At 41.2% G+C, this 22,610-nt stretch overlaps 3 protein-coding genes across 14 annotated transcripts in view; 2 read left to right on the top strand and 1 right to left on the bottom strand.

Annotated features, from left to right (window-relative positions):
- The first annotated feature begins 741 nt into the window (after window positions 1-741).
- Window positions 742-6,563, top strand: LOC107498731 (nucleoside diphosphate kinase A). Its single transcript, XM_016122235.2, has 5 exons — window positions 742-869; window positions 2,103-2,232; window positions 4,395-4,496; window positions 5,655-5,767; window positions 6,255-6,563. The coding sequence occupies exons 2-5, from the start codon at window positions 2,107-2,109 to the stop codon at window positions 6,370-6,372; spliced, it is 459 nt and encodes a 152-aa protein (XP_015977721.2). The 5' UTR covers window positions 742-869; window positions 2,103-2,106; the 3' UTR covers window positions 6,373-6,563.
- A 2,961-nt stretch (window positions 6,564-9,524) lies between these two features.
- LOC107498995 (nucleoside diphosphate kinase B) lies at window positions 9,525-13,330 on the top strand (the record flags this gene model as incomplete). The annotated part of the gene is made up of 5 exons (XM_016122768.2): window positions 9,525-9,856; window positions 10,264-10,393; window positions 11,353-11,454; window positions 12,216-12,328; window positions 13,076-13,330. Coding segments are annotated over 5 exons (795 nt in total), but the record flags the coding sequence as incomplete, so codon positions are not given.
- The window catches only part of MBTD1 (mbt domain containing 1), a 60,553-nt gene continuing 50,269 nt past the window's right edge, over window positions 12,327-22,610 (bottom strand). For 11 of the 12 annotated variants that reach the window (XM_016120637.2, XM_016120719.2, XM_016121256.2 and 8 more), the window contains one exon: window positions 12,327-19,031. In XM_016120637.2, the coding sequence (XP_015976123.1) occupies window positions 18,913-19,031 (119 nt within the window). In that variant the 3' untranslated portion in view covers window positions 12,327-18,912. The remainder of the gene's footprint in view (window positions 19,032-22,610) is intronic. The other variant, XR_001593943.2, reaches the window with a different exon arrangement.

Below are 22,610 nucleotides of genomic sequence, written 5' to 3'. Positions count from 1 at the left end.
CCTCCCACAGCAGTCATTATGGTTTTTTTTTAAAAGAAATGTGTATCAGATTATGTCATGCCCTGTTCAAAAACCCTCCAATGGCTTCCCACTGCAGCTTAATCTGGCCCATCTCCAACTGCATTTTCCAGCATTCCATGCCCACTCTAAAGCTAGGCCCTGAGATTATCACCAGACTTGCTCCCTCACTTCATGCACGTCTATTCTACTGTCACCTCCTTAGTTTTTCTCAACCCTTTAAAATAGTTTACTCCTTCAACCTTTCCTCCTGACCTGCTTTTTAACAGAACTTACATAATAAAATATATACCTTCTTTTTCATCGTTTGCCCCCATTCCCAACGTCACCAGAAGCTCCAAGAGCTTTTACTGCTATGCCCGCAGGCCGTAGGACAGTGCCTGGCACATAGTAGGTACTCAGTAAAGAATTTATTTGCTTGACAGTCTGTGGAAAGAAACGAGTAAACATAAAGCAAGAGAGCCTTGTCTATCTCTGGGTCAGGCGCTCCTTCAGATTTCACGTAAAGTGTGAGCGCCACCTCGTGGGACGCCAATTTGCTTGAGGAAGAAGGAAGTGAGTCACAGAATCTTAAAAAAAAAAAAAAAGAAAAAAAGAAGAAAGAAAGAAGGCATCACGCCGGAAGTGCATGAAAAGCAGTGCCGGAAGTTAAACTTCAGAAAGTTGCTCCCTAGAATGCACCCGACTCACAGGAGGAAGTGTGGAAGAGTGGTGTTCTGCAAAATAGGCTCCCCGGGAGCCGATCTGGGAAGAAGGGTTCCGGGAGTGCGCGTGCCGGGAACCACGTGGGGCAGGGCGAGTTTCCGGTGCCGGCGAGAGCAGGCGGAGTAGAAGCTTAAGCAGCTGGAAGGGTGAGAAGGGCTCCGGGTCCTGAGAGGAAGAGGAGAGCAGTGGAGTCAGGGGAGCGGGGAGGTGTAGGAGTCATATGAGCTGCGCCTTAAGAGGTGGCAAGGGGGATGGGATCGCAGGGAAGAGCGGGGGCGTGCCTGTCGACAGGTGCAAACCTGTCAGCACACGTCCCACGACACGTGGACTCGCCTTTGTCCGTAGCTGTCTTTCCCATCAGGCCGCGACAACAGGAGTTATGCCTTATTTGTTTCTGTTGAGTGCATTACTGGGCACGGTGTTATCGTTCAGTGTGTGCTTGCAGAATGAATGACACGTGTGTCAGGGTGGGTGTGGAAGGACAGAAACGGAAACTATTTCTGTTTTTTTGGCCCTATTTTCTCCTGGTAAATCCATGCTTGCCTCGAGCTTCCATCGGAAGTTCTCCACCGGTCCTTGGATTTTGTCTCTTTTTCTTGGAAAATGATAGTCATTTAAGATATTTTCTTTGTTCTTATTGACAGTTAGGCCCTATGGCTAGGTACCAGGGACAGACACATCCCTGTGTATAGGTTGCAGACCAGTGGGGAGAGAGACACACAAACATAACATTCAAATATATTGTTAAGGTGCTATAATAGCATGATGGTCCATATCAGATATTACTAATGGTTCTAGTTCTCCCACAGTCCATCACTTATTGGTTAGTCAGAGTATTCATTACACCTTATGATGTAGCATAAGTCACACAGGGTTGGGAAATCTGAATTTTGGCCCTCATTCTGGTGCTCTAGATGTGTTTCCTCATTTGTAAAACGAAGGGGATTTTAATAAAATAATCTCTTAAACTTCCAGTTCTAATAGCATGACGTGGCAGTAGGTCAAACTGTATTTCACAGTGCCTTGTACCAGGTGTCACTTTCACATTATCAGTGTAGTTTTTCTCATCTGGATAATTTAGCAAGACAGTGTCTTTTTTTCCCCCCACCTTGGTTCTGCCACAGTGTTCACAGTAGATGCTTAATAGAAGCTTATTAAATCAAATGAAATAAAAAAATATAGACGCTGCTTTTGGACTCTTCCCCACTCTGGAAAGGTCATACATGAGGGGACTGAAGAGGAATTCAGTGTTTACTAGAGAGACTTGGAGTTGACATGGCAGATTTAAATCAGGTTTATGGAGAGGTAATCCGCTTAAGGATAATAATGTAGGCAGGATATTCAGTGCTGTTTTTCATCCCCCACCTGTCTATCCCAAGGACCATGGCTAACAGTGAGCGCACCTTCATTGCCATCAAGCCTGATGGGGTCCAGCGCCAGCTCGTGGGAGAGATCATCAAGCGTTTTGAACAGAAGGGATTCCGCCTTGTTGCTATGAAATTCATGCAGGTAAGTAGACTTCATTGTTCCTATTTCTATTTTGTTGTATAAGGAAACATTATATGTTAGCCTCTCTTTTTCTCCTCTCCTCTCCTTTTTAGACTTCTCCATGTAGAATGAACACAAATGTCCTGAAACCTGGAAACTCTTTGGTGGCCTAGCATCATGGCCGAGTCTTGGAGCAAACCAAGTTATTTGAGACTTTAGAAAATAGCCTCCTTTTTCCTTTAGCAGAGTTCTATATTTACTGCAGTACTGTGATTTCTTTTCGTTTCTTTTTTTCTATAGGTATGCATTTAATATAATATATGTGATCATGATTACAGATTACAGTACTGTGATTTATGACTCAAAGGTCTGGGCATGTTTGAGCTTTGCTCTTGAGCTTCCTGAGCAGATAATTTTAGAGAACTTTTTACCTGCCTTTGAAGAATGTTGTTTTCAGCAAGGAAATATTTCCATCATCATTTGCTACCCGTTTAGTGTCTCACATGTATTAGGCACCATTGGGACATGAGGAGGAAAGAGGAGGAAAACTGGTTTTGCTCTTGGGAAGGTCCATCCAAAACGGCAGCCAGCAGACACTTTTGCAAGATGCCTACAAAACAATGTTTCAAAAAATGCAAAGGATTGATTGGCCAAGATCCTTTCTTCAAACAAACCTGGGAAATGAGAATTCAAATTATCAAGCCAAAGAGATTAAGAGACAATCTTTTTTTTCATATTAAAAGAGTCAACTTTGGACTCTCCTAGTGCATCTTACATTTAGTTTGATTTACAGTTTAGCTCCTACTTGATGTTTAGATAAACTGCTGTAATGTGAAAGGGAGTAGACTGCTGTTAATGCTGAGGGGAGAGCACACCATTGGAACCAGGTGTTGGACAGGCGGTGCTAGCCCTCATGACAACCCTGAGAGGTACTTGTTTTTATTCCTGTGATTGTTAGTGATGAGAACCTGAGGCGTGGAGAGGTTAAGTCATGTGCCTGAAAGCACACAGTCAGGGATGCAGCTGGGATTTTAAATTGGGCCTTCCTGACCCCTCCTTTCCTCTGAGTTTCCTAGCAAGGATATGGGCTTGGTGAAGAGTGGGAGGAGGGGTGGCTGTCATGAGTCTCCAAGGTTATTTGAATCTTATATGGAGAAGGGAGGAGAGGGAAGACTTGACATCACCCCCCCCCCCAAAAAAAAAGCCTGTGATCTGTTTTGTAAAGATAATCAGAACCAATAATAGAAGTGAGAGTGTTTCGGTAAGAGAAGCTCATGTCATTGTGTGTTAGGAGACTACCACGACTAGTCTTCCATTCAGACGGAAAAAGATGGTGAGGGTGAATTGCTAACATAGAGATTTCATATGGCTGTGTAATCTTACTGTGGCAAGTGACCATCAACAGGGGCTGAATGTTAGGATATTCTTGACATGTTTTTTGGCAGCAGATCTTTGCATTTTCGTGCATCACAGAAGTATGCAATATGACTTATATGGTGCAGTACTATGGAACTGAAAAAAACTAAGGGACATTGTTAGATGTCCTTTGACAAGCATATATTCAGTGGCAGAGAGAGAACACAGTCGAGTCAAGCTGGAATTGCCAAGCAGATGGTTTACTCTCTAACTTGATTTATTTCCGCACACAAGCCTTGAAATGTGAGAGATTCTGATTATTTCTTCTGCAAAATTATTTATTACTAGATGTCACAAACTTTTGGGTGGTTTGCAGATACCTGTGAGAATTGCATAGTTACAACCCTGGACCTTTATCCTCTGAGTAAATGTTACGTATCCCTGAGAAATGGCCTGGTGCAGTTCATCAAATGCCAAGACCACCCTGCTCATTTCCCTCTAACATTTCAGTTGAGGCTTGCTCTGGAATGGAAATTCATTGCATTGTTAGATTTCCTGTCTACAATGAGATGGCTGGATGTGATTCCAAGGTTCTGTGGTTTTACTCTGATTGGTCAACGCCAATAGAGGGAAAATTGGTACAAAGCTGAAGCACTTTTAGTCATGGTTACTGCTCTTCTCTGTTAGTGACAGTGAATTGGGGGATAACAGAATCAGTGAGCTAAGAGCTGGGTGGTAACAGCTGGATGGTAGAGAGGGAAATAACCAGATTATTGGCTCTTAGATAGTTTTGGGGGCCAATTCTCATTCTTTATCTTGTGGAATAGGCTTCTGAAGACCTTCTCAAGGAACACTACATTGACCTGAAGGACCGTCCGTTCTTTACCGGCCTGGTGAAATACATGCGTTCAGGACCAGTGGTTGCCATGGTGAGTATGCATGTGTGGGATGTTGATGTGAATGACTCAGTTGGGAGTGAGGAGTGTTGCGAGTCCTGCTTCTGACACCAGGTCCTCATTGATGCAGAGGAAATGAGCTGGGAGGTTTAGACAGTTAAGATATAAGTTAGCTCTCTGACCCTCTAAAGACAAGATACATTTGCTTGCAGAACTGAAGACTCATAGCTGAGAGATCAGGAGGGGTCTGCCCAGTTGTAAATTTTTGGAGGGTAGGACTTATCATAGTAATTCTCCATGTATGTATTGGTTATCATTATTCTGGACACTGGGGATATAGTCATGAATGAGACAAAATAGGTACCTGTTTTCATAACTTTCCTTCCCTACACATTTTTGTTTTTAATTTTTAAAATTTATTTTAATTAGTTTCAAGTATACAGTACATTGGTTAGACATCTATATAGTTGATAAAACGGTCCCCTTGCAATTGCTCCCTCCCTCCCCTGTCCCTCAACCTAGCCAACGTATTATCCCTACATATTTTGAAAGGTGGGGATGGGCAGATAACGAAGAATCCCCAACCCCCACAATATATGTATATATAAAACCAGGTAATGATTAGTGATATACACAGAAATGAAATAGGATGATGTGATGGCAGGAGACCATTTTAGATTGGGTGTCAAGGAATGTGACTTTTAAACTGAGTTCTGAATAAGGAGTCAGCCACACACACAATCACAGTAAAGAGCATACTCAACCAAGAAAACAACATGTACAAAGGATATGGGTTGTGGACTTTTTGAAGTACAGAAAAAAGGTTGGAGTGGCTGGTGGGTGAAAGAGAAGGTTAGATAAATTCAGAGGCATAGGCAGGGGCCAGGTCATGTAGACTTGTCTTGGCCATTGACTTTATGAGTGCTGCGAAACTATGGGAGGTTTTCCATGTGGCCTTTTAAAAAGACCAGCCACTCTGGCTGCTGTGTCAAGAATGGATTGTAGAAAGGGCAAGAATTGAGGCAGGGAGACTAGTATTCCCAGTGCTGGAACAAGTAGATGCTCCATAAATATTTGCTCAATGAATGAATATTATCTTAAGGGGCTTTTTATTCTTTTTGAATTAATAGTTTCAGATTTTCTTCTGAGATTGGTTTTCTTCCTTGACCATATCTTGTTTTGTCCCTGGAGGTCTGGGAGGGGTTGAACGTTGTGAAGACAGGCCGAGTGATGCTTGGGGAGACCAATCCAGCAGACTCCAAACCTGGGACCATCCGAGGGGATTTTTGCATCCAAGTTGGCAGGTGGGAATTGGTGCTTTTTACCCTTTTCCAAAATCTGAGTTAGGTGCCCAAGAATTTGAGTTCCTGCGGCTGGGGATGGGCATGATGCCATATGCAGGTCAATTTTAAATTAGTTAATTATTTTTCTCTCTCAAGTTGGTGTTGAGCTTTGTAGGCTCTCCGCTATTGGTTGTCAATATCACTGTGGTTGTGCCTCTGTTGAGAGGGTAGAACATGGTACAACACACTTTGCTGGACAGAGTCCTTCTTGAAGGCTCTTGCTGCTTGCATGAAGGAGGGCAGGATGTGGGGAGGGCGTTCTTCATCCTGCATTAACGGCAATCATGGTCTTTTTTCTTTTGACATGAACTAATGACATGGAGCTTTGGTTTTTCTGCTGCAGTGGCTGTAGGCTTCCCAGCAGTGGGAGTGGTGGGGTGGAAGGGAGGTTTCTGGGCATTTTAACCTGCCTGGTCTTGGTAATGCGGCCATCTCTTTGCCCATCCAGGAACATTATCCATGGCAGTGATTCCGTGGAGAGTGCAGAGAAGGAGATTGGCTTGTGGTTTCAGCCTGAAGAACTGGTAGAATATAAGAAGTATGCTCAGAACTGGATCTACGAGTGACGTGAAGGTGGTCTACAGTGCTTTTCCTACTCCATTTTCTCTCCCTCCCACGGCAGGGGACCAGGCTGTAACAAATATAGTTATTTCTGAGAATTTCCATGTAATCTAGAGGGACACTCTTGGAATTGTGAGTGTTCCCTCTACAGTGTTACCTACTATCATCAGAATAAAATGTTTTATCCCAAATAGGATTCATTGGGTTAGTTACTTCGTGTTGCTATATTGCTTTGTTTTCTTTTTCTTTTTTTTTCTTTTTCCTTTTGCATTTACTCTGGCTAACCAGAGCTAACAGAGAGTATAAATTCTATATGAATTATTTGTATTGGCCTGAGAGATCGCACACACACATACACGCACGCACGCACAATCTTTGCCTTTCCCTCTTTCCTCCTGTGTGCCATCCACTCTTAGCTCTGAGCCAGTCAGCTGGCATCTACCAAGGATCTGCTGTTGTGCGGGGAAGGAGAAACTTTCCTCTACCCTCAAGGTTCTTTTGGCTGATCTAATAATCAAATAGACATGAGACAGTTTAATAAGAGAAAATAACCAAATTTAATTACATATGTATGGCAACTCCACATACATGAGACAGAAATCCCACATGCACAAGAGATTCAGAGACAGGGAAAACGGGTATATGTGACATTCTGAGCTAGAGACGAAATAATGCACTTTGGGGCTTCATAAGGTCATTGCAGGGAGAGTACATGTTCAGGAATCACTAGTTTGCCCTGCCATGTAGATCGGTCAAAGTCAAGAGAGGTTATCTCTGAATTAGGGACACAGCCCTTAATTCAAGTTCTAGGTAGTTAACGGAGGGGCATTAGTTTCTCTTGAGCCCGCAGCTAAAGTGTTTAGGTTTAGACAATCATATACCACAGAGGTACTGAACCGCAATAGTTAGCCAAGACTGTCCTGGGCACCGAAGATTCATTGGAAATAAAAGGTATCCTTCCTGCTCTTGAGAAGCTCTCAGGGACTGGGTGGATGGGGTGTGGGAGAAGTTGTAACTACCCCAAAACAAAAGCTAAACAGATAGTGGGCTAGGGTCCCTAGGATGGCCTCAGAAGAAACAGGAGAAATCTAAGTAGCTTTGTTAGAATATTGATTTGGTTGCTTTAACAGAAACAAGATGGAAATCAACTTTTATTTAAAAGTCTAAGCTGGAGATCTAATGTACTATTTGATATTTTCTAAGAGGGTATATCTTAAGTATTCTGATCTCACCCCCACCTCGCCCCACACATAGGACAGAAAATGGTAACTGAAATGCTGGATATGTTGATTAGTTTGATTGTGGTGATCATTTCACAATGTATGTCAAAACATCCAGTCATATAACTTAACAAATTTTGTCAAATTATACCTCAATAAAGCTGAAGAGGAAGGCCAAACAGGTAGATCAGTAAAGCTAGTGATAGTGGTTAGGCTCGGATCCTGGAGGTAGTCCTGGAATTCAGCTCCTTGTAACCAATCCAAGATGGGTCACTATCCCTGTCTGCCTCCTGCAGTTTAGAAAGGGAAGTGGGAGATTATCCTTTCCTTTTAAGGGTACAACCCTAACTTAACCACCTTCACTTGCCCTTGGCCATGTGGCTGATCTAGCTGCAAAAGAAACTGGGACATGTTACCTTTATTTGGGCAACCTTGTGCCCTGGTAAAACTCAGCTCTGTGAGAAGGGAGAAAGAATAGAAACTGGGGCACAACTACTTGTTTCACCACAAACTTTAACAGGTTTTCTTTCTTGGTATTTACTCTGTTCACCTGGCTTTGGTAGAGGCAAGAGAGGGGAAGGAACTCAGGAGTCAGAGGAGAGCTAGGATGGCGCTACCATGTTTTTCTCAAGGTTTATTAAGATATAATTGAAAATTAAAATTGTAAGATATTGAAAATGTACAACGTGATGATAAATGCATACATTGCAAAAGGGTTCTTTCCCATTGGGGGCTGCCTTTTGCGGGGAGCTGAGGAGTGGACACATTTGTGTTTCACACAAAGCCTGGTCTGTCTGTCATGGAGAGTGAGACAGAGCACCAGGACTTTCGAGGAGTGAATATGTGTACGTGGGGCAACAGGATTGTGCTCTCCCTGGGCAAAGGTAGTCGAAATGTCCAGTGAAATTCCAACTTTTTCCCACAGTTGACATTTGACAACTCCGAAAAGGAAGCCCAAATAACAGTGTGTTAAAGCTTGATGCCCAAGAGAAAACTGGGGGGCCCTGCTATAGCATGAGGATGGTGGTTTAATGCTCTGCAACTAGAAGTTTGGCAAGCCAACAAGGTGTAATCGAAGCTGGAATTGTCATCTAACAGTTACAGGTTATCAGTACAGTGCCAGGACCACTAGGGTGATGACAGGATTCTGGTGGTTAGCTCACTGCCCTTAGGAAAAAGAGACAGAGGGGGCTCTATTTTAGAGTATAAGCACTGCTGGGTGGACGTCAGCGCTCAGAGGAGGGGCTGACTGCAGGGAAGCTGGGTACCACCAAAGGGTGGGGACTGTCCGCAAATAGATGATAAGCCTGATTTCTCTGAGAGAGTCAACTCTTATCCAGGGTGTGTCTCAGCCTGAACTGGATAACCTGACCCCACAATGGTGCCTTCCCTTCCCCCGCCCAGGATGGTAACAGGGCAGCTAATTGGGGCTGGAAGGTGGGTGGGGTGCGGTGGAGGGAGACAGGCAGGAGGGACCCCGGCATACTGTGGGAAAGCATGGGGTATCTTGCCAAGGGACTGCAGTGCCATCCTCCAGGCAGGGAGTCTTCAAAGCAAGACTGAAAGTCAGATGGGTGTTGGAGGAGCACGCTGAGTGAGGCTCCTGAGGGGAGAGATGAGGTTGAGTCCCGTTGGGACGCCGCCAATTTGGATGAGGGAGGTGGAAGGCTTGAACGAGAGCTCAAGCAGAGGGGAGGGAAGTGGAAAACTGCATTTCACAGGTTAGAAGGATAGGGACTTCGTGGGTGCATGAGTGGGAAGAAAGAAAGCTCAACTCGGTGGGTGTTGAAAGCAGATGGTAATGATCGGGTTAAGACCTGAAGAGTAGGCGCAGGTAGGGTGTGTGTGTGCGTGCCAGAAGTGAGAGGGAGGCGGGGGAGGGGGGAGAGAGAGAGAGAGAGAGAGAGAGAGAGAGAGAGAGAGAGAGAGAGAGAGAGAGAGAGAGAGAGAGAGAGACGCAGAGAGAGAGACGCAGAGGCAGGAGGCGAGGGAAGGAGAGGAGTTGGATTTGGCTGTGCATAGATTTATTTGTGGGACATTCAGGAGAAGTAATCACTTCCTGCTCTCGGAGCCCAAACTTGCCTCTCTGGCAAACCTGGGGCGTGGACATAGGCCTCCGGCTGCGTCCGGCCTCGCGGGTTGGGCGGCGGAGCCCTCCGGGGTGTGGCCGCCTTGCGTCCTTCCTCCGCAAGCGACTCCAGGCTCCGGTGGTCGCTCCAGGTCTCAGCTCATCCCGCAGCGCCGCTGCCATCCTCCAGCCAGCTTCTCGGTAAAGCGACGGGGGCGCTTTCCCCTTCCCACCCCTAGGGTCCTCCCACCCGCTGGCGTCGCATCGGGCGGGTCCCCAGCTGCAAGCGCCCCTCGGCCGGGTAGAACCTTGCGCCGGGTCTGAGCGGGGGCCCTAGGCTCTGCGCCCCTGGGGACCCTAGGCTCTGCGCCCTAGGCACGTCCCCTCCGTGGCCCTTTGAGGACTGCGGAAGGGCCGCAGGCCCGGGCCGGGCGGAGGGGTCCGGGAAGACACGTGTCTTGGGGCGGCGGGGCCGGGGCGGCCGGCGCGCCCGGGGAGGGGCCGGCGGGGCGGCCGGGCGCGCGCGCTCACGTGGGCTCCGGGGCCGGGACCCGGCGCGGCCTGTGTCCGTGCGGCCGCGGGGCCATAACCCGACCGCTCGCCCGCAGAACCAAGGCCAACATGGAGCGCACTTTCATCGCCATCAAGCCGGACGGCGTGCAGCGCGGCCTGGTGGGCGACATCATCAAACGCTTCGAGCAGAAGGGGTTCCGCCTCGTGGCCATGAAGTTCCTTACGGTTCGAGCTCCCCTTTCCCCCCGCAGGAGCTCGGTCGCGTGGGCTTTTCCGTCTCGGTTTGACCGCGTCTCTTACAGTCGGGTCCCTCCTTTGCTAATTTTGTCCCCTGCGGGAATTCCTTTGCCCTCTGCCCTCTGCCCTCGGATCCGCCGCCGACCCTTTCCCAAGCCCGGCAGCCCCGACGCCCTTGGGAAGGTTAAGCGGAGGTAACGTGACTCCTGCTCCGGCCGGTTTCCTTCCGTGGCTGCGAAGGACCGTGTCGTCCGCCTGCCTATCAATCAGTCGCAGGAGGGCAGCAGGGAGTGAAGAAAGCCTGAGCCCAGGCCCCTGCCCCTGGCCCACGTGGGTCTACCTGCGCCCGGAAAGAAGGCTTGTAGCTCTGAGACGATTGAGGTTTTAGGAGGGGTGTCCCTTCCTCTGCCCTTTCGTTGCAGGTTCCTTTTGCCCGTAGGCCAGTAATTGTGTTTTCTACATTAAATTTGGGGCACACAGATCTGGACCTTAAGGGATAAATATCTAAGTATTGAAATTTCAGCCAACCTCATCAGTGAGGAAAATGTTTTCATTAACATTTAAAGTGTTTAAACGGGCATTGTGAAGGGCCAGAGGGTCTAATATAACCTCCGTTTGCCATATTCTCTTCAGTTGCAGCCAGCACTTAACTCCCTAAATTTAGATCCTCAAACCATCTACTTTAAAGATTAATTTTAACATCCATAACATCATTGACATGATGAGGGTGGCTTCATGGTCAGAGCAATCCTACCAAAATGGAGTCAGTTTCTTGGTTTGGATGGGATTTTTTGTTTTATATCCACATTTTATGAATGTGGGCTAAAATACTAAATTAGACTTTAGAGAACCTAACTTGTTAATTGGGGAGGTTCTGAGAAAGGGATGGAGCCATATTTGAGCCTTTTCAGTTTACTTCCTAATTGATACCTCCTTTCCTATGCCAGGCCTCTGAGGAACTCCTGAAGCAGCACTACATTGACCTGAAAGACCGCCCATTCTACCCAGGGCTGGTGAAATACATGAACTCAGGGCCTGTTGTGGCCATGGTAAGCGTTCGTGGGGGAGGAGGGGAAACCAAGGAAAATAGGGGCTGGCTGATATATAACTGGGCTTGCTCAATGCTTGCGTGTCCCTTTTTTAGGTATCTTTCCCAGCAACTCCAAATTCCTTGTTTACAAATGGAGCTTGCTGGAGTTATTTAGTTAACAGAGCAACTAAGAGTTTGGGAGGAAAAAGCAAGGGGAATCAGATCTTAGAAAAAGTTCTCTGTAATCTCATACTAGAAACAAAGCAATCTATGTATTCCTGTGGAATTAATATCAAATTGGGAGTGAAGAGACTAGAAGTAGAGGGTACAATAGGGAAGCACAGAAATTGAGAAAGTAGGTCTACTTCCTGTTTTCTGAGGATGACCTTTTTGTTTTCCCATGGAATACACTTTCCCCTTTCGTGCCAGTCTTTGCCATCTCTTGCTCTAACAGTCTTCCGGATGCCCTTCCCTATGTTCCTTTTCCAGTTTGATCACTTTTCTCTATCCTTTCATTACAATTTCCTCTCAGTGTTTGTGGCTGCATATTGTTCTTCAATTTTGTTTATATCAGCTAGACTGAGAAGTCTCGAAGTTGGGTGGTACACTTTTTTTCTGTATCCTAGCAATACACTGGGATTGAGTATGGAGTATTTTATACAGGTCTCTACTAATAACTAGGGTTAGGGGATAATCATGTCACTGATTGGTCCGGTTGATGTGAGCTGTTTCTAATGGTCCTTATGGCAGATCTCATGCAGTTTTTTCCTTACTGTCAAGGTCTGGGAGGGGCTGAATGTGGTGAAGACAGGGAGAATGATGCTTGGGGAGACCAATCCGGCAGATTCTAAGCCGGGTACCATTCGCGGTGACTTCTGCATTCAAGTTGGCAGGTAAGTCCTGTGGAGCATTTATGACTTTTCCTCAAAGCTATTTAAATGAGGTGTAAAACAAACATTTTTGGCATATTCCAATTTTAGAAAAATTTAAACTTTTAAATTAGGTGGTAATTACCTTTGGATGAAAGTATTCTTAAATAGCTACTCCTGTAGGCTACTTCAAATTTTAACCAAGATATTTGCACAAAGCAGCTGCATGTGGTGGTAGGTCCTTTGAAACAACAAAAAGTGTAGAGTGTGGGGAACGAAAGGGTTCTTAGCTTTGGATGTGCCCTTTGTGGTGCTGTATCCATGAGTCTGTCAATGTTTTGGTCCCCTCACCTATACAAAATCTGTACAAAAACTTTAGTTATGAAATTCAGGTAAAGGGATTGTCAATAAGCCTAAATGTCTTGGTCAGGCTTATTAAGTGTGTTAGTGTTGTAAGAAAATGTTCTTGATAAAATGAATATGTCATCACATCTAGGTCAGGTTTAGATCTTGGTTGGTTTGACTGTTTTTCAGAATTTGAGAAGGAATGTGGCACAGCTTTCTTGGGGTACAAGCACTATTCTGAAGGGGGAAACTTTGAAAAATAATAAAGTTGAACATATAGTTGCGTTTAAGGGGAAATACTTTGGCAGTAGTCTCCTGCTTCTAGGCAGTTTGGTTGAAAAGGGCTGCAGTGGCTATCCTTTGCTTTATCTATTAAACTGACTTTTGTGCTTTGAAATGTGCTAATTTGTAATCGTTCTTTTTTAGGAACATCATTCATGGTAGTGATTCAGTCAAAAGTGCTGAGAGAGAAATCAGCCTATGGTTTAAGCCCGAAGAATTGGTTGACTACAAGTCTTGTGCTTTCAACTGGATCTATGAATAAGAAGTGGACAAAGCATCAGTCTGTTTTGTCACCACTTGGATGTGTCCTTGGACACAGCTCATTCTATTGACTTGGAAGCAGTAGGATCGATCTTTCTTTTCTAAAGCATATTTACCAATAAAGCCTTCAGAAACTGGGTGCAGCCTTCTGTGCTTACTTGATACCAAGCTGGAAGAAGTGATTTGGCCAGAGTAGCATTATCCAGAATTTATTAATCCTGCTTATCGTGGAAGAAGGCTCTGATGCTTCTCAGCACCTGGGTATACTTCAAGACTGTAGGTGGGAAAGTAGTGAGGCTGCAGAGGGCCCTGTGTGGCACTGGTAAGGAAACTAATAAATAAGGAAACGATGAACATAATCTCTCAGCCTCCTTGGCTATAGAAATGTATATTTCTGTACAGTTTGTCGAAACTCAATAGAGTGAAACAGACTAGTCAAGTCATCCAGATTTACACTTTTGTTGACTGCGAATTGGACATTATATTCGAGGAAATAAAGCCTAAAGACATCTGTAAAATAAGGATAATACTGCTGCAATGCAGGATTTAACGAAATGTGTATTAAGCAGTTAACGTAGTACCTGACCCACAGCCGGTACACAAGTAATTCCACGCAACCCTGTTGCTGCTGTCTTCTCTGGCATGAGTTATGCCTGTTTCCTGGGCCAGAAGCAGTGGGTAGTTAGAAAATTCATATTCTCTGCTTTGAAGGTTAATTTGGCTGGATTGGTACAACTGTAAAATGATGCCAAATAACAACCTATCACATGGAGTCTGGTTTAAAAACTGGACATTATAGAAATATGTGAATATTATGAATAGTTTTCTGTTAGGAAAGCGGTGAAAGCTAAATGCCACTTCCATATGCCTCAGTATTACATTTTTAATGCATACTGCTACACTACAAGATGATAAGGAATACACTGACAACTTGGTATAAATGCCAGGATTCTAGTTTCACAGCAATAATTGACAAAAAGTTTAACATTTTCTAAATATTCAATAAGAACTTAATCCCATGTTTAGAGATGGTACATGCTTCTAGATACTGAAGTGGGCCTGGCAATTTGCATTTTATCACATACTCCCTCATGATCCTTATGCATACTGGCTATGGTACATGAAGTAACAACAGCAGTTAAGTAGGGGCTTACTCTGGGCCTGGGCTATTCTGAGAACGTTGCATACATGAATTGATTTAATCTTCGCAACTCTTAGGAGGCTGGCACTGGTGTCCCCATTTTATAATTGAGGAAACTGAACCATGTTGCATGACTAATAAGTGAAGGCATCAGGCTCCCAACTGAGCCATGAAACTTCATTCATGCTCTTGGCCACTATGCTTTACTGCCTTCATAGTTACTCAAGTGACATGAGAAAGTCCTGCACTTGGAAGGTTTAAGTGAAGTTAAATTTGGAGTGGTGAGAACTGAGAGGAAGGATTCTGACGTTAGGATTTTATTTGGTAGAATTGAATGAGAAACAGTAAGACCATGGTGAGATTTAAAGTACTGCCTCTGGAGAAAGGTTTTGGGTTTTGGGCCTAGTCCTATGTACTAGCTAACTGTGTAAAGTGGACAATTTATGCAGAACCTTTCATGCGTTTAATAAAGCTTTCATTTGAACACAGTAAGCACATCATTTAAAGTGCATCATTTTTTACGTTATCTATTTGTTGTCAGTAGGCAAACCCTAGTTTGGCCTGTTTGTGAGGTGGAATTTGTAACAGGCCAACAAGGGTTACCCCCAGCCTCAGTAACAATCTGAAAAAAGGAAACTTTTCTATCTCAGGAAGCTGGATAAACAACACAGATAAAAAGTTACTTGTTTGGGGGAAACACCCATTACTCTTAAAACAGTATTCTGGGCATAAAGTAAGTACACTGGGAAACTAGTTTCCCTAGAGATGTGAAATGGTTTAAAGAATGTCTATTTCTCAAGTGAGAGCCAGTCTGTGATTCTGATTTATTAGGGCAACTGTTCAAGCCATTTAAGGTAGAAAACAGGGCAGAAATTGGGTTCTATTTTTGTTTCTCTTGGGATGCACTGTATTTTTCTAAAGTGAGATGAAATTAACTCCTGAAGAGGCCCAATACAAGTCATTACTACCTTACATCTATAAAATTCGGAGGCATCTTTGCATCCCTCTTAATGTAAACAGCACCAGCTGGCTCAGAAATTTATTTTACATCCTATAAACTTTGCTGCTGAGGTTATTGGAGCTAAAATGCAAAAAGTCCCCAACAAGCAAGCCAGCCCTGAAACACTATGTTCTAACTAACGTGATTTGAATCCCCCATAAGAGGTCCACATTCATCTCAGCTCCTGCTGTGGTTTTTGCCTTTTCCCTCAGCTGTCTGTGAAACCACGTCTCAAACGAAACCTTGCCCATACATCCACCCATATTCTCTTCCCAAGTTATAAATTCTTCCTCACTTATGGGCTTGCATTATATTAGATTACCAGTTCTGTGAGAAAGAAACTCATCTGACTTCCACAGGGCTGCTGACTTCTTACAGAAGGCACTTGTTATTTTGAATCAATAAGGAAATCCTTCAAAGACCAAAGAATATTAAAGAATTGCTCAAATACAACTTAACTTTAACATTTTATTTTGTGTAAAAAAAGGGCAAATTTAGTGAATTATTTTAATCTTGTACACAAAGTTATAATTTTAATGCTTTTCACATCCATGCTGAAAATTTGCAATTTGGTAAAAATGAAAGGAACATAAATTTCTCTGAATGAATTTTTCACGCCATTATATACACTTCCTGAGAAAGTTTCACATACTTTCTCAATGATCACAAGTTACCAAGAAAATAAAAGATTAAATTTGTACAGATATTGGTCTATATATCAAATACATACAGAAATGATGTAAAAACCTTATACAGTTTACTTTGTCCTCTGTCCTCAAAAGATTTGCCCAGGGACAGATGCTTTTCTTTTGTATAAATGACTGTGGCTTTATTTAAAATATGAAAATCAAAGAAAGAAACCCAGTTTAATCACAGTATTTTTAAAATCCCTTCCCAATAGTAAAGGATCATTACCAAATATATAGCACCATAATACAAATATTGATGGGAGAGGGTATTCACATCACGCAAAATTAATAATAATAAAAACAAACAAACACTGAAAACCCGTGTTAGTATCCGTAGAATAAGTTGATAACAGCTTTAGCTTTCCTCATACACAGCAAGGAAAGGGTTAAAGACTTTAACTACCAAAATCCCCAAATAATCCTAACAGGCAAAAAAAAAAAAAAAAAAAAAAAAAATGAAAAAAAAAAAAAAAAACAAAACCCAACAACAACAACAAACCCAAGGTCAGCAGTACATTTTGAACCGTAAAGATAATGGGGCTATTGTGTTGTACAATTGGAGTTATGGCTAATATATAAATCTCCTCTGCGTTAACTTACTTACTGTTCATTGGCAGTAGTTCGAGTCTGAACTATGAAGAGGGCTTCAGAATGTGTTTAGACTGTAGGAAGTCCTTACCAACCTTTAACTGTTGGTCATGGGATCAAGACAAGAAACACTTCATGAATAGGTGGGAAATTCAAAAACACTCAGAACCTGGTTTTGCTCTAGAATTGGAAGCATATTAAAACCTGGCTGCAAATGAGCATTTCACAGAACTAATTACCAGGCTCCAAATTAAATCCCTTCTGACTTATTCAGTTCCCCAAAGAGCCCCTAAGCCCCAGGTACTGGTAAAGCATGCCATACAACTGGCTTCTTGTGCCCCTATTACAGAATCGGAGTCCTGGGTTTAATTCACTAAGCCTGAGAATAAAGATTGTTGTAACTCTTGCTTTGGAAGTCTTCTGGGCTTTAAGTTTATGGGAAGATCCTTAAAAGTTAAAGATTTGGGAAGTGTGAGGATGTCACATTTACAGTAGGTCCCTCTCAGTAATGTCGTTTAAGATAAATATCCAGTAATTTAACAGCTGAATTCACATATATTTGACATATGAGAATCAACTTGGCGTTGATATGATCTGCATTTATGCCCCTAAACAGTATTAAGAAATGTTGACATGCGATTCCACACATTCTTACACTATAAAGTAACAAATTTTACTTCCAGTAGCAACTACAAAATCTTATGTTATTAACCCCTCTTGCATAGAATGAGGTAAACCTGTGCGTATTACCAATGCTATTATTCCCAAAAGTAGAGCAATATTTTAGAAAATAAATTGCTGGTTTTTAACGTTCTATGCATTTTAAAATTCAAACAAAAATCTTACCTATAATGGTCTTCTGGGGCTTTTCATTAACATTTTTTAAAGCATTTCATAGGCTGAAGGACTGTAGAGTTTAATCATTTTGATTAATTTCTAATTAGCCCTACCTATATTCCAGAGGAGATGGTCAATATTACCACTCTGAAGAGGCCAGGCTAAGACCCAGAAGCACTTCTAGAACAGATGCAATAATTCCTGAGAGTTTAGTTTATGAACCTCACTGGTAAACGCTAGAGCTCTCTCATTCAGTCACAACTCAGAAAGTTAGAAAATGCAGAGAGCAAACCTTTCACCAATCTACTCTTAGATCCTTTTTTTGAAAGGAAGCCATTTGAATTTTAAAATAGGGAATGTTCACAATGGTCCAAATCAGTTATTATAGTTAAAATTAATTCTGAATACAAATAAAGACAATTCATACTATAAATATGGAATTTTAAGAAAATTAAATTCTCTTTCAAATTAGTTTTCTAACAAATCCAGAATAGTTAAAAGCAGAGCTGGAATGATTTTGAAATCTAAACTTATTTTGGCTTTATACAACTTTGAATCTGGTAATTCAGAACATCTGTTTTGGGGTGTGGTTATACCAAGTATTATCTCGCAGATGGAGGAAAGTGGCAGAGAACTGATCAGAATCCCCTTTGGGGGGTATTTTTTAGTTAAGAAAAATGAAATAAACTTAGGACAATATTGCATTTTCCCCAACCCCTCAACATGTAGACTGACATCCTGTATATCTTGTCAACCATTCCAGTTTAACACTTTAGTGTTAGGATAATTTAAATCATTTTTTAATTAAAGGAGAACATATAAAAGTATCGAGAGTTCTTCCAGTTTCATATAGAACTCTAAATAAATTTTCACTGAATGAAAAACATTTCTGTACAAACATTTAAAATGGGCCGCAATAAAATGCCAACAAGCAGAATTGATTCCCCCTTCCATGATCTATGTGGTGATGAACCCTCCTCCACGAGGGGGTTAAGTTGCATATTTCTGCAGCAAAGGAAGCTGGAGATGTGACTGGTCTAACTTCTAAAATCCCAAATTCTCCCAACAAGTACCAAAAAGGTTCATTTGTAATGACAGTTCACTTGCATTTACAACTATATCCTCCTTAAATCATTTCCTTCAATCCTGCTACCTAAACTTTAAATCTTACCAAAAAAGTTAGAATTTCAGTTCTTGTTAACAATGCACATAAATCCAAACGTGGAAAATATTACAAAATTCTTTCAAAAGCTTCAAATACAACACAAAAATTGTCCATCTTTATAAATTGAAAAATTTCCCCCCACGACTAAAATAGTTTCCCCACCCACCTGAAAAATCTGGAACTGAAATTTTCTATGTTTAGCAAAATGTCCCAGTACAATAGCCCCGCTGTACAGCTGGATTGATTACAAATCAGTCCTGTGTAAAAGTCTTCCCCTCCCACCCTTAGTTCTGAGCCACCTCAGGGCTCTTGTTTAATGTAGAAGTTGGCAGAGCCATTGCTTTCCTGATCAGATGCTCCTTGGAGGAAATTATAATCCTCTCCATCTATTAATTCCTCCTTCAGCTGCAATGTAGTCACTGCATGAAAGAGAGAAATGTATGAGACGTTATGAAGCCTTTCTGGAATACTTGTATTGCTTTTAATCTTTATGTTTGATCAGATTTACAGTTAATGGGACTTCTTCTTTTCTTCAATAACTCTTAAAATTAACCCCCTGAAGTACAGTATTTAAGAAATTTTAATTTTTAAAGAATATTCGTAGTTCCAAAAAAGTTCCAAAAAAGAACAATATGGCATATTGGACACTGCAAAATCGACATCTTCAACAAAATATTCCAAGATAATAATAATCACTAATTCTTATGATTAAGTATTCGCTTTTATGTCTACACAAACGATGTATTTCTCGCATGGTTCTTAAATACAATATTTAATAAACACAATAAATATGACTATAAGATCTTATTATCTCCAAGGAGCACACCTTTATTAAAGGCTCCCCACAGAAAATAGATAAATCTGATATTATTAAATGCTGTTAGAAATATAATACAAATTATATCATTTACATATTTATAAAATAAATCTGATATTAGATAAACACCTACATTAAAATTAAAATCATCTGAGGTAAAACTAAACATTTCCTGACATCGGCAATGTGAAAATCGCTGGTACAAAACGGCTAACATAACCAATGGGATCACTTAATTCTTATCTGACGACTGGCTTTTTAATGAAAACAGACCAACAGTATTGGCAGTCCTCAATTTACGAACAGGTTATGTTCTAATTGGTCTTCATTTTTACGGAAAAATAAAAATTTATTTTCATTTTTTCATTTACCAGTATTTTCAGTGGGGTTTATGTTTTTGAGTAGCTATTCAAGTCATGCTAGTGAGAATTCCTAGTGATTGGAGAGTGCTTTTTAATACCTGGTCTGGTATAGGATGAAGAAAAAGAGGAATTTTTTCTTTGATGGATCCAGCACTGGTCTTAGGCAAAAATTTTAGGTTGCTTAATTATGAGATTTTCCTAACTCTTTATTAACCCCTCTTAAATTACTGCCCCTCATCACAATTACCCAGTAATGTCAGATTTCCTTAAATCCTTTCCCTGAGGCTTACTCCCTACTTTCTAAAGAACTTCCTTTCGAAAATTACTTCTTTATCTTTTTAATGAAGGTATTTGAGGTGTTAAAAACTAGTCTTAATAACAACCAACCTCTAAGATCCGTTCAGGTTTTTTAAAGAGTTATTGTTTAACAAAAACTGAGTTGGTATCCTCAAATAATTTAAAGAACAGGTGATGTTTTATGTTAATATACTCACTGGAGTCTAAGCCCATGGTGAGCAGTGCTAACTTTCTTTCACTTCTTCGGCACAGAGATCTGCTAAATCAGAGGTCACAGACTATGCTTTCCCCACTTTGCCTGTGACCCACGGTTCTTTGAAATTTGACTGAATATCTTGAAACAAAGAGATTTCACATAAAACCCTGAAAAGTAGGGAGACTCGGCAATATGAGGCTAGCATTCTTGGAGGGCCATGATCAGTGGAAACTGATTGGCTGTTATCTTCATGTGTGGCAGCTTAATGCTTGCCACACACACATGTGTACAAAGTGTGATGCACTGAGGTAACCAACTTGCTCTTGCAGACAAATGGCTCCAACAATTTGGAGTGAGGGGATGAACATATATGGAAAGTAAATTGGGAACTGCTTATATGGAAAAAAATGTTAATTTATGAAAGGAATCAGAGTATTTAGATGAGTAGCAGTAAGCCAATTGAGTTTTCAAAAAGCAATAACTCAACAGTGTCACCATGTAGAATATTAAAATAACCACACTTTCAAAGTGAAACAGTGCACTCATAGAAAAATAACTCATGTCTTGATTTTAGTTACAAGATTACTAACTAAAAGACTGACATCTTATTTAATAATTTAAAGAATAATCTTATCAGAGATGCCAATTCATTTTACTTTACTTTGTTACTTGTTTTGATAATGACATAAAAAAAAACTTAACAGCGCAAAGACAGAAAAGCGAATACACTATAACTATAATAACAGCAAATAAACACCAGACTGTTGAAAAGTAAAATGAACAAGACTGCAGTTCTTTCTTTCTTTAAAAAATCACTTAGCACAATAAAAATCCTTTTATGAAGAATCTCAAGTACATAATAGTTATCCTTCAAATCTAACGACATGCATTAATTGTTAAGGACATTTGAATAATACCATGAAAATAAACACATGAAAAAAAAAACAAGTTTCATTAAAGGTGCAGTACCCACAATAAAAGGTTGATTAAAATAATCTTATTATATGATGATCAGATGGCTAAATGAATGAAAAAAGAATTGCCGTGCTTCAAGACCAAACATGTTCCATTCAAACAGATGTATTTTTTTTTTAATGTTAGAAAGGTTAAGTTGAGATTCTAAAGCACATCCTGAAACTATCTGCATTTACCATTAACAAATTTCTGAATTATACTTCTACTCATGTTAAAATATAGAAATGATGTGCTTAAAAAAAAGCAACTCAAGATAATGGTGAAACATTCACTCGGATGTGGAATGTTTTAATGTAAAGTTTCACTGTTTTCATGGAACCTAACATAAAGCCTGCCTGGTACCTTCACACTAATCATTTCTCCTTTCTGGGCCTTATTCTCAATGAAGGACAGATGAAGTAAAATAGATCTTGTGGCTTAATTTCTATGAATGCATTTTCTTAGCTCTGTTTTTAAAAGGAAGTCACTTTGTTGACTCTAATCACTAACATTTCAGGAGATTAATGGAAATCACATGTTCCTAGCAAGAAGTCCATAAATAATAAACTCTCTCAATAGTTAATCAAGCTGTAGCTTTTAGATAGTTAAGATAGCAACATAGTCTCCACGGAGTTTCACTAGGGTAAAATCACGGGTCTCACGGATGTGCTCCCTAGCTCAGAAGACACTAAAGACACTGGTGGATAAAGGAAGTCAACAGAGAGAGGCCTGTTGCTCTCATCCTGTGTGCCTACTCTTAGTTCTTGGGTTTTGCCAATCCTAGAAGTTCTGTTTTATGGGAATCAATAAGCTCTCACAAAAATGTGACACATGCCTTCAAAATCAGTCTAATGCTTAAAGAAGACAGATCTAAAATCCAATAAAAATTCAAAGATATTCAGAGCTCATTAATAGCTACAGTTAATTACTTAGGTTAAAGACGACTATTTCATAAATAACAAGTACAAAAAGAAAAATGTTAGAAATAAACAAGAAAAGAAATTGAAACATTCTTTAGATAGACTCTGAAGGTTTTCCATTAAGGAGAAGAAACTTGGATTTGAAGTCCTAATCTATTTTTCATATGAAAGAGGTAAATTTTTTTAGATATAAGGATATCAAAGAAACAGTTTGGGAATGATCAAGATGACCTATTACACTATTAGTGGGGCAAAAGCTAAAGAATACATCTTAAAATGGAAAAAAAAGCTGATATTTTTGAGATGCAAAAATATTACCAAACCAATTAGCAGAAGAATGAGAATAAAAGAGAGTTAGGTATTAATTCCCACCTGGGTTTTCAATGTATTAAGGCATTTTAAAGAATGCTGGTTAGATAAAACAATTTGGTTTAAAAGCAATAGTTAGGATA

This window comes from Rousettus aegyptiacus, unplaced genomic scaffold, assembly GCF_014176215.1.
Source record: "Rousettus aegyptiacus isolate mRouAeg1 unplaced genomic scaffold, mRouAeg1.p scaffold_m13_p_6, whole genome shotgun sequence".
Classification (NCBI taxonomy): Eukaryota; Metazoa; Chordata; class Mammalia; order Chiroptera; family Pteropodidae; genus Rousettus; species Rousettus aegyptiacus.
Note: the sequence above shows the minus strand (reverse complement) of the source record. Positions and strands in the feature narration are given on the sequence as shown.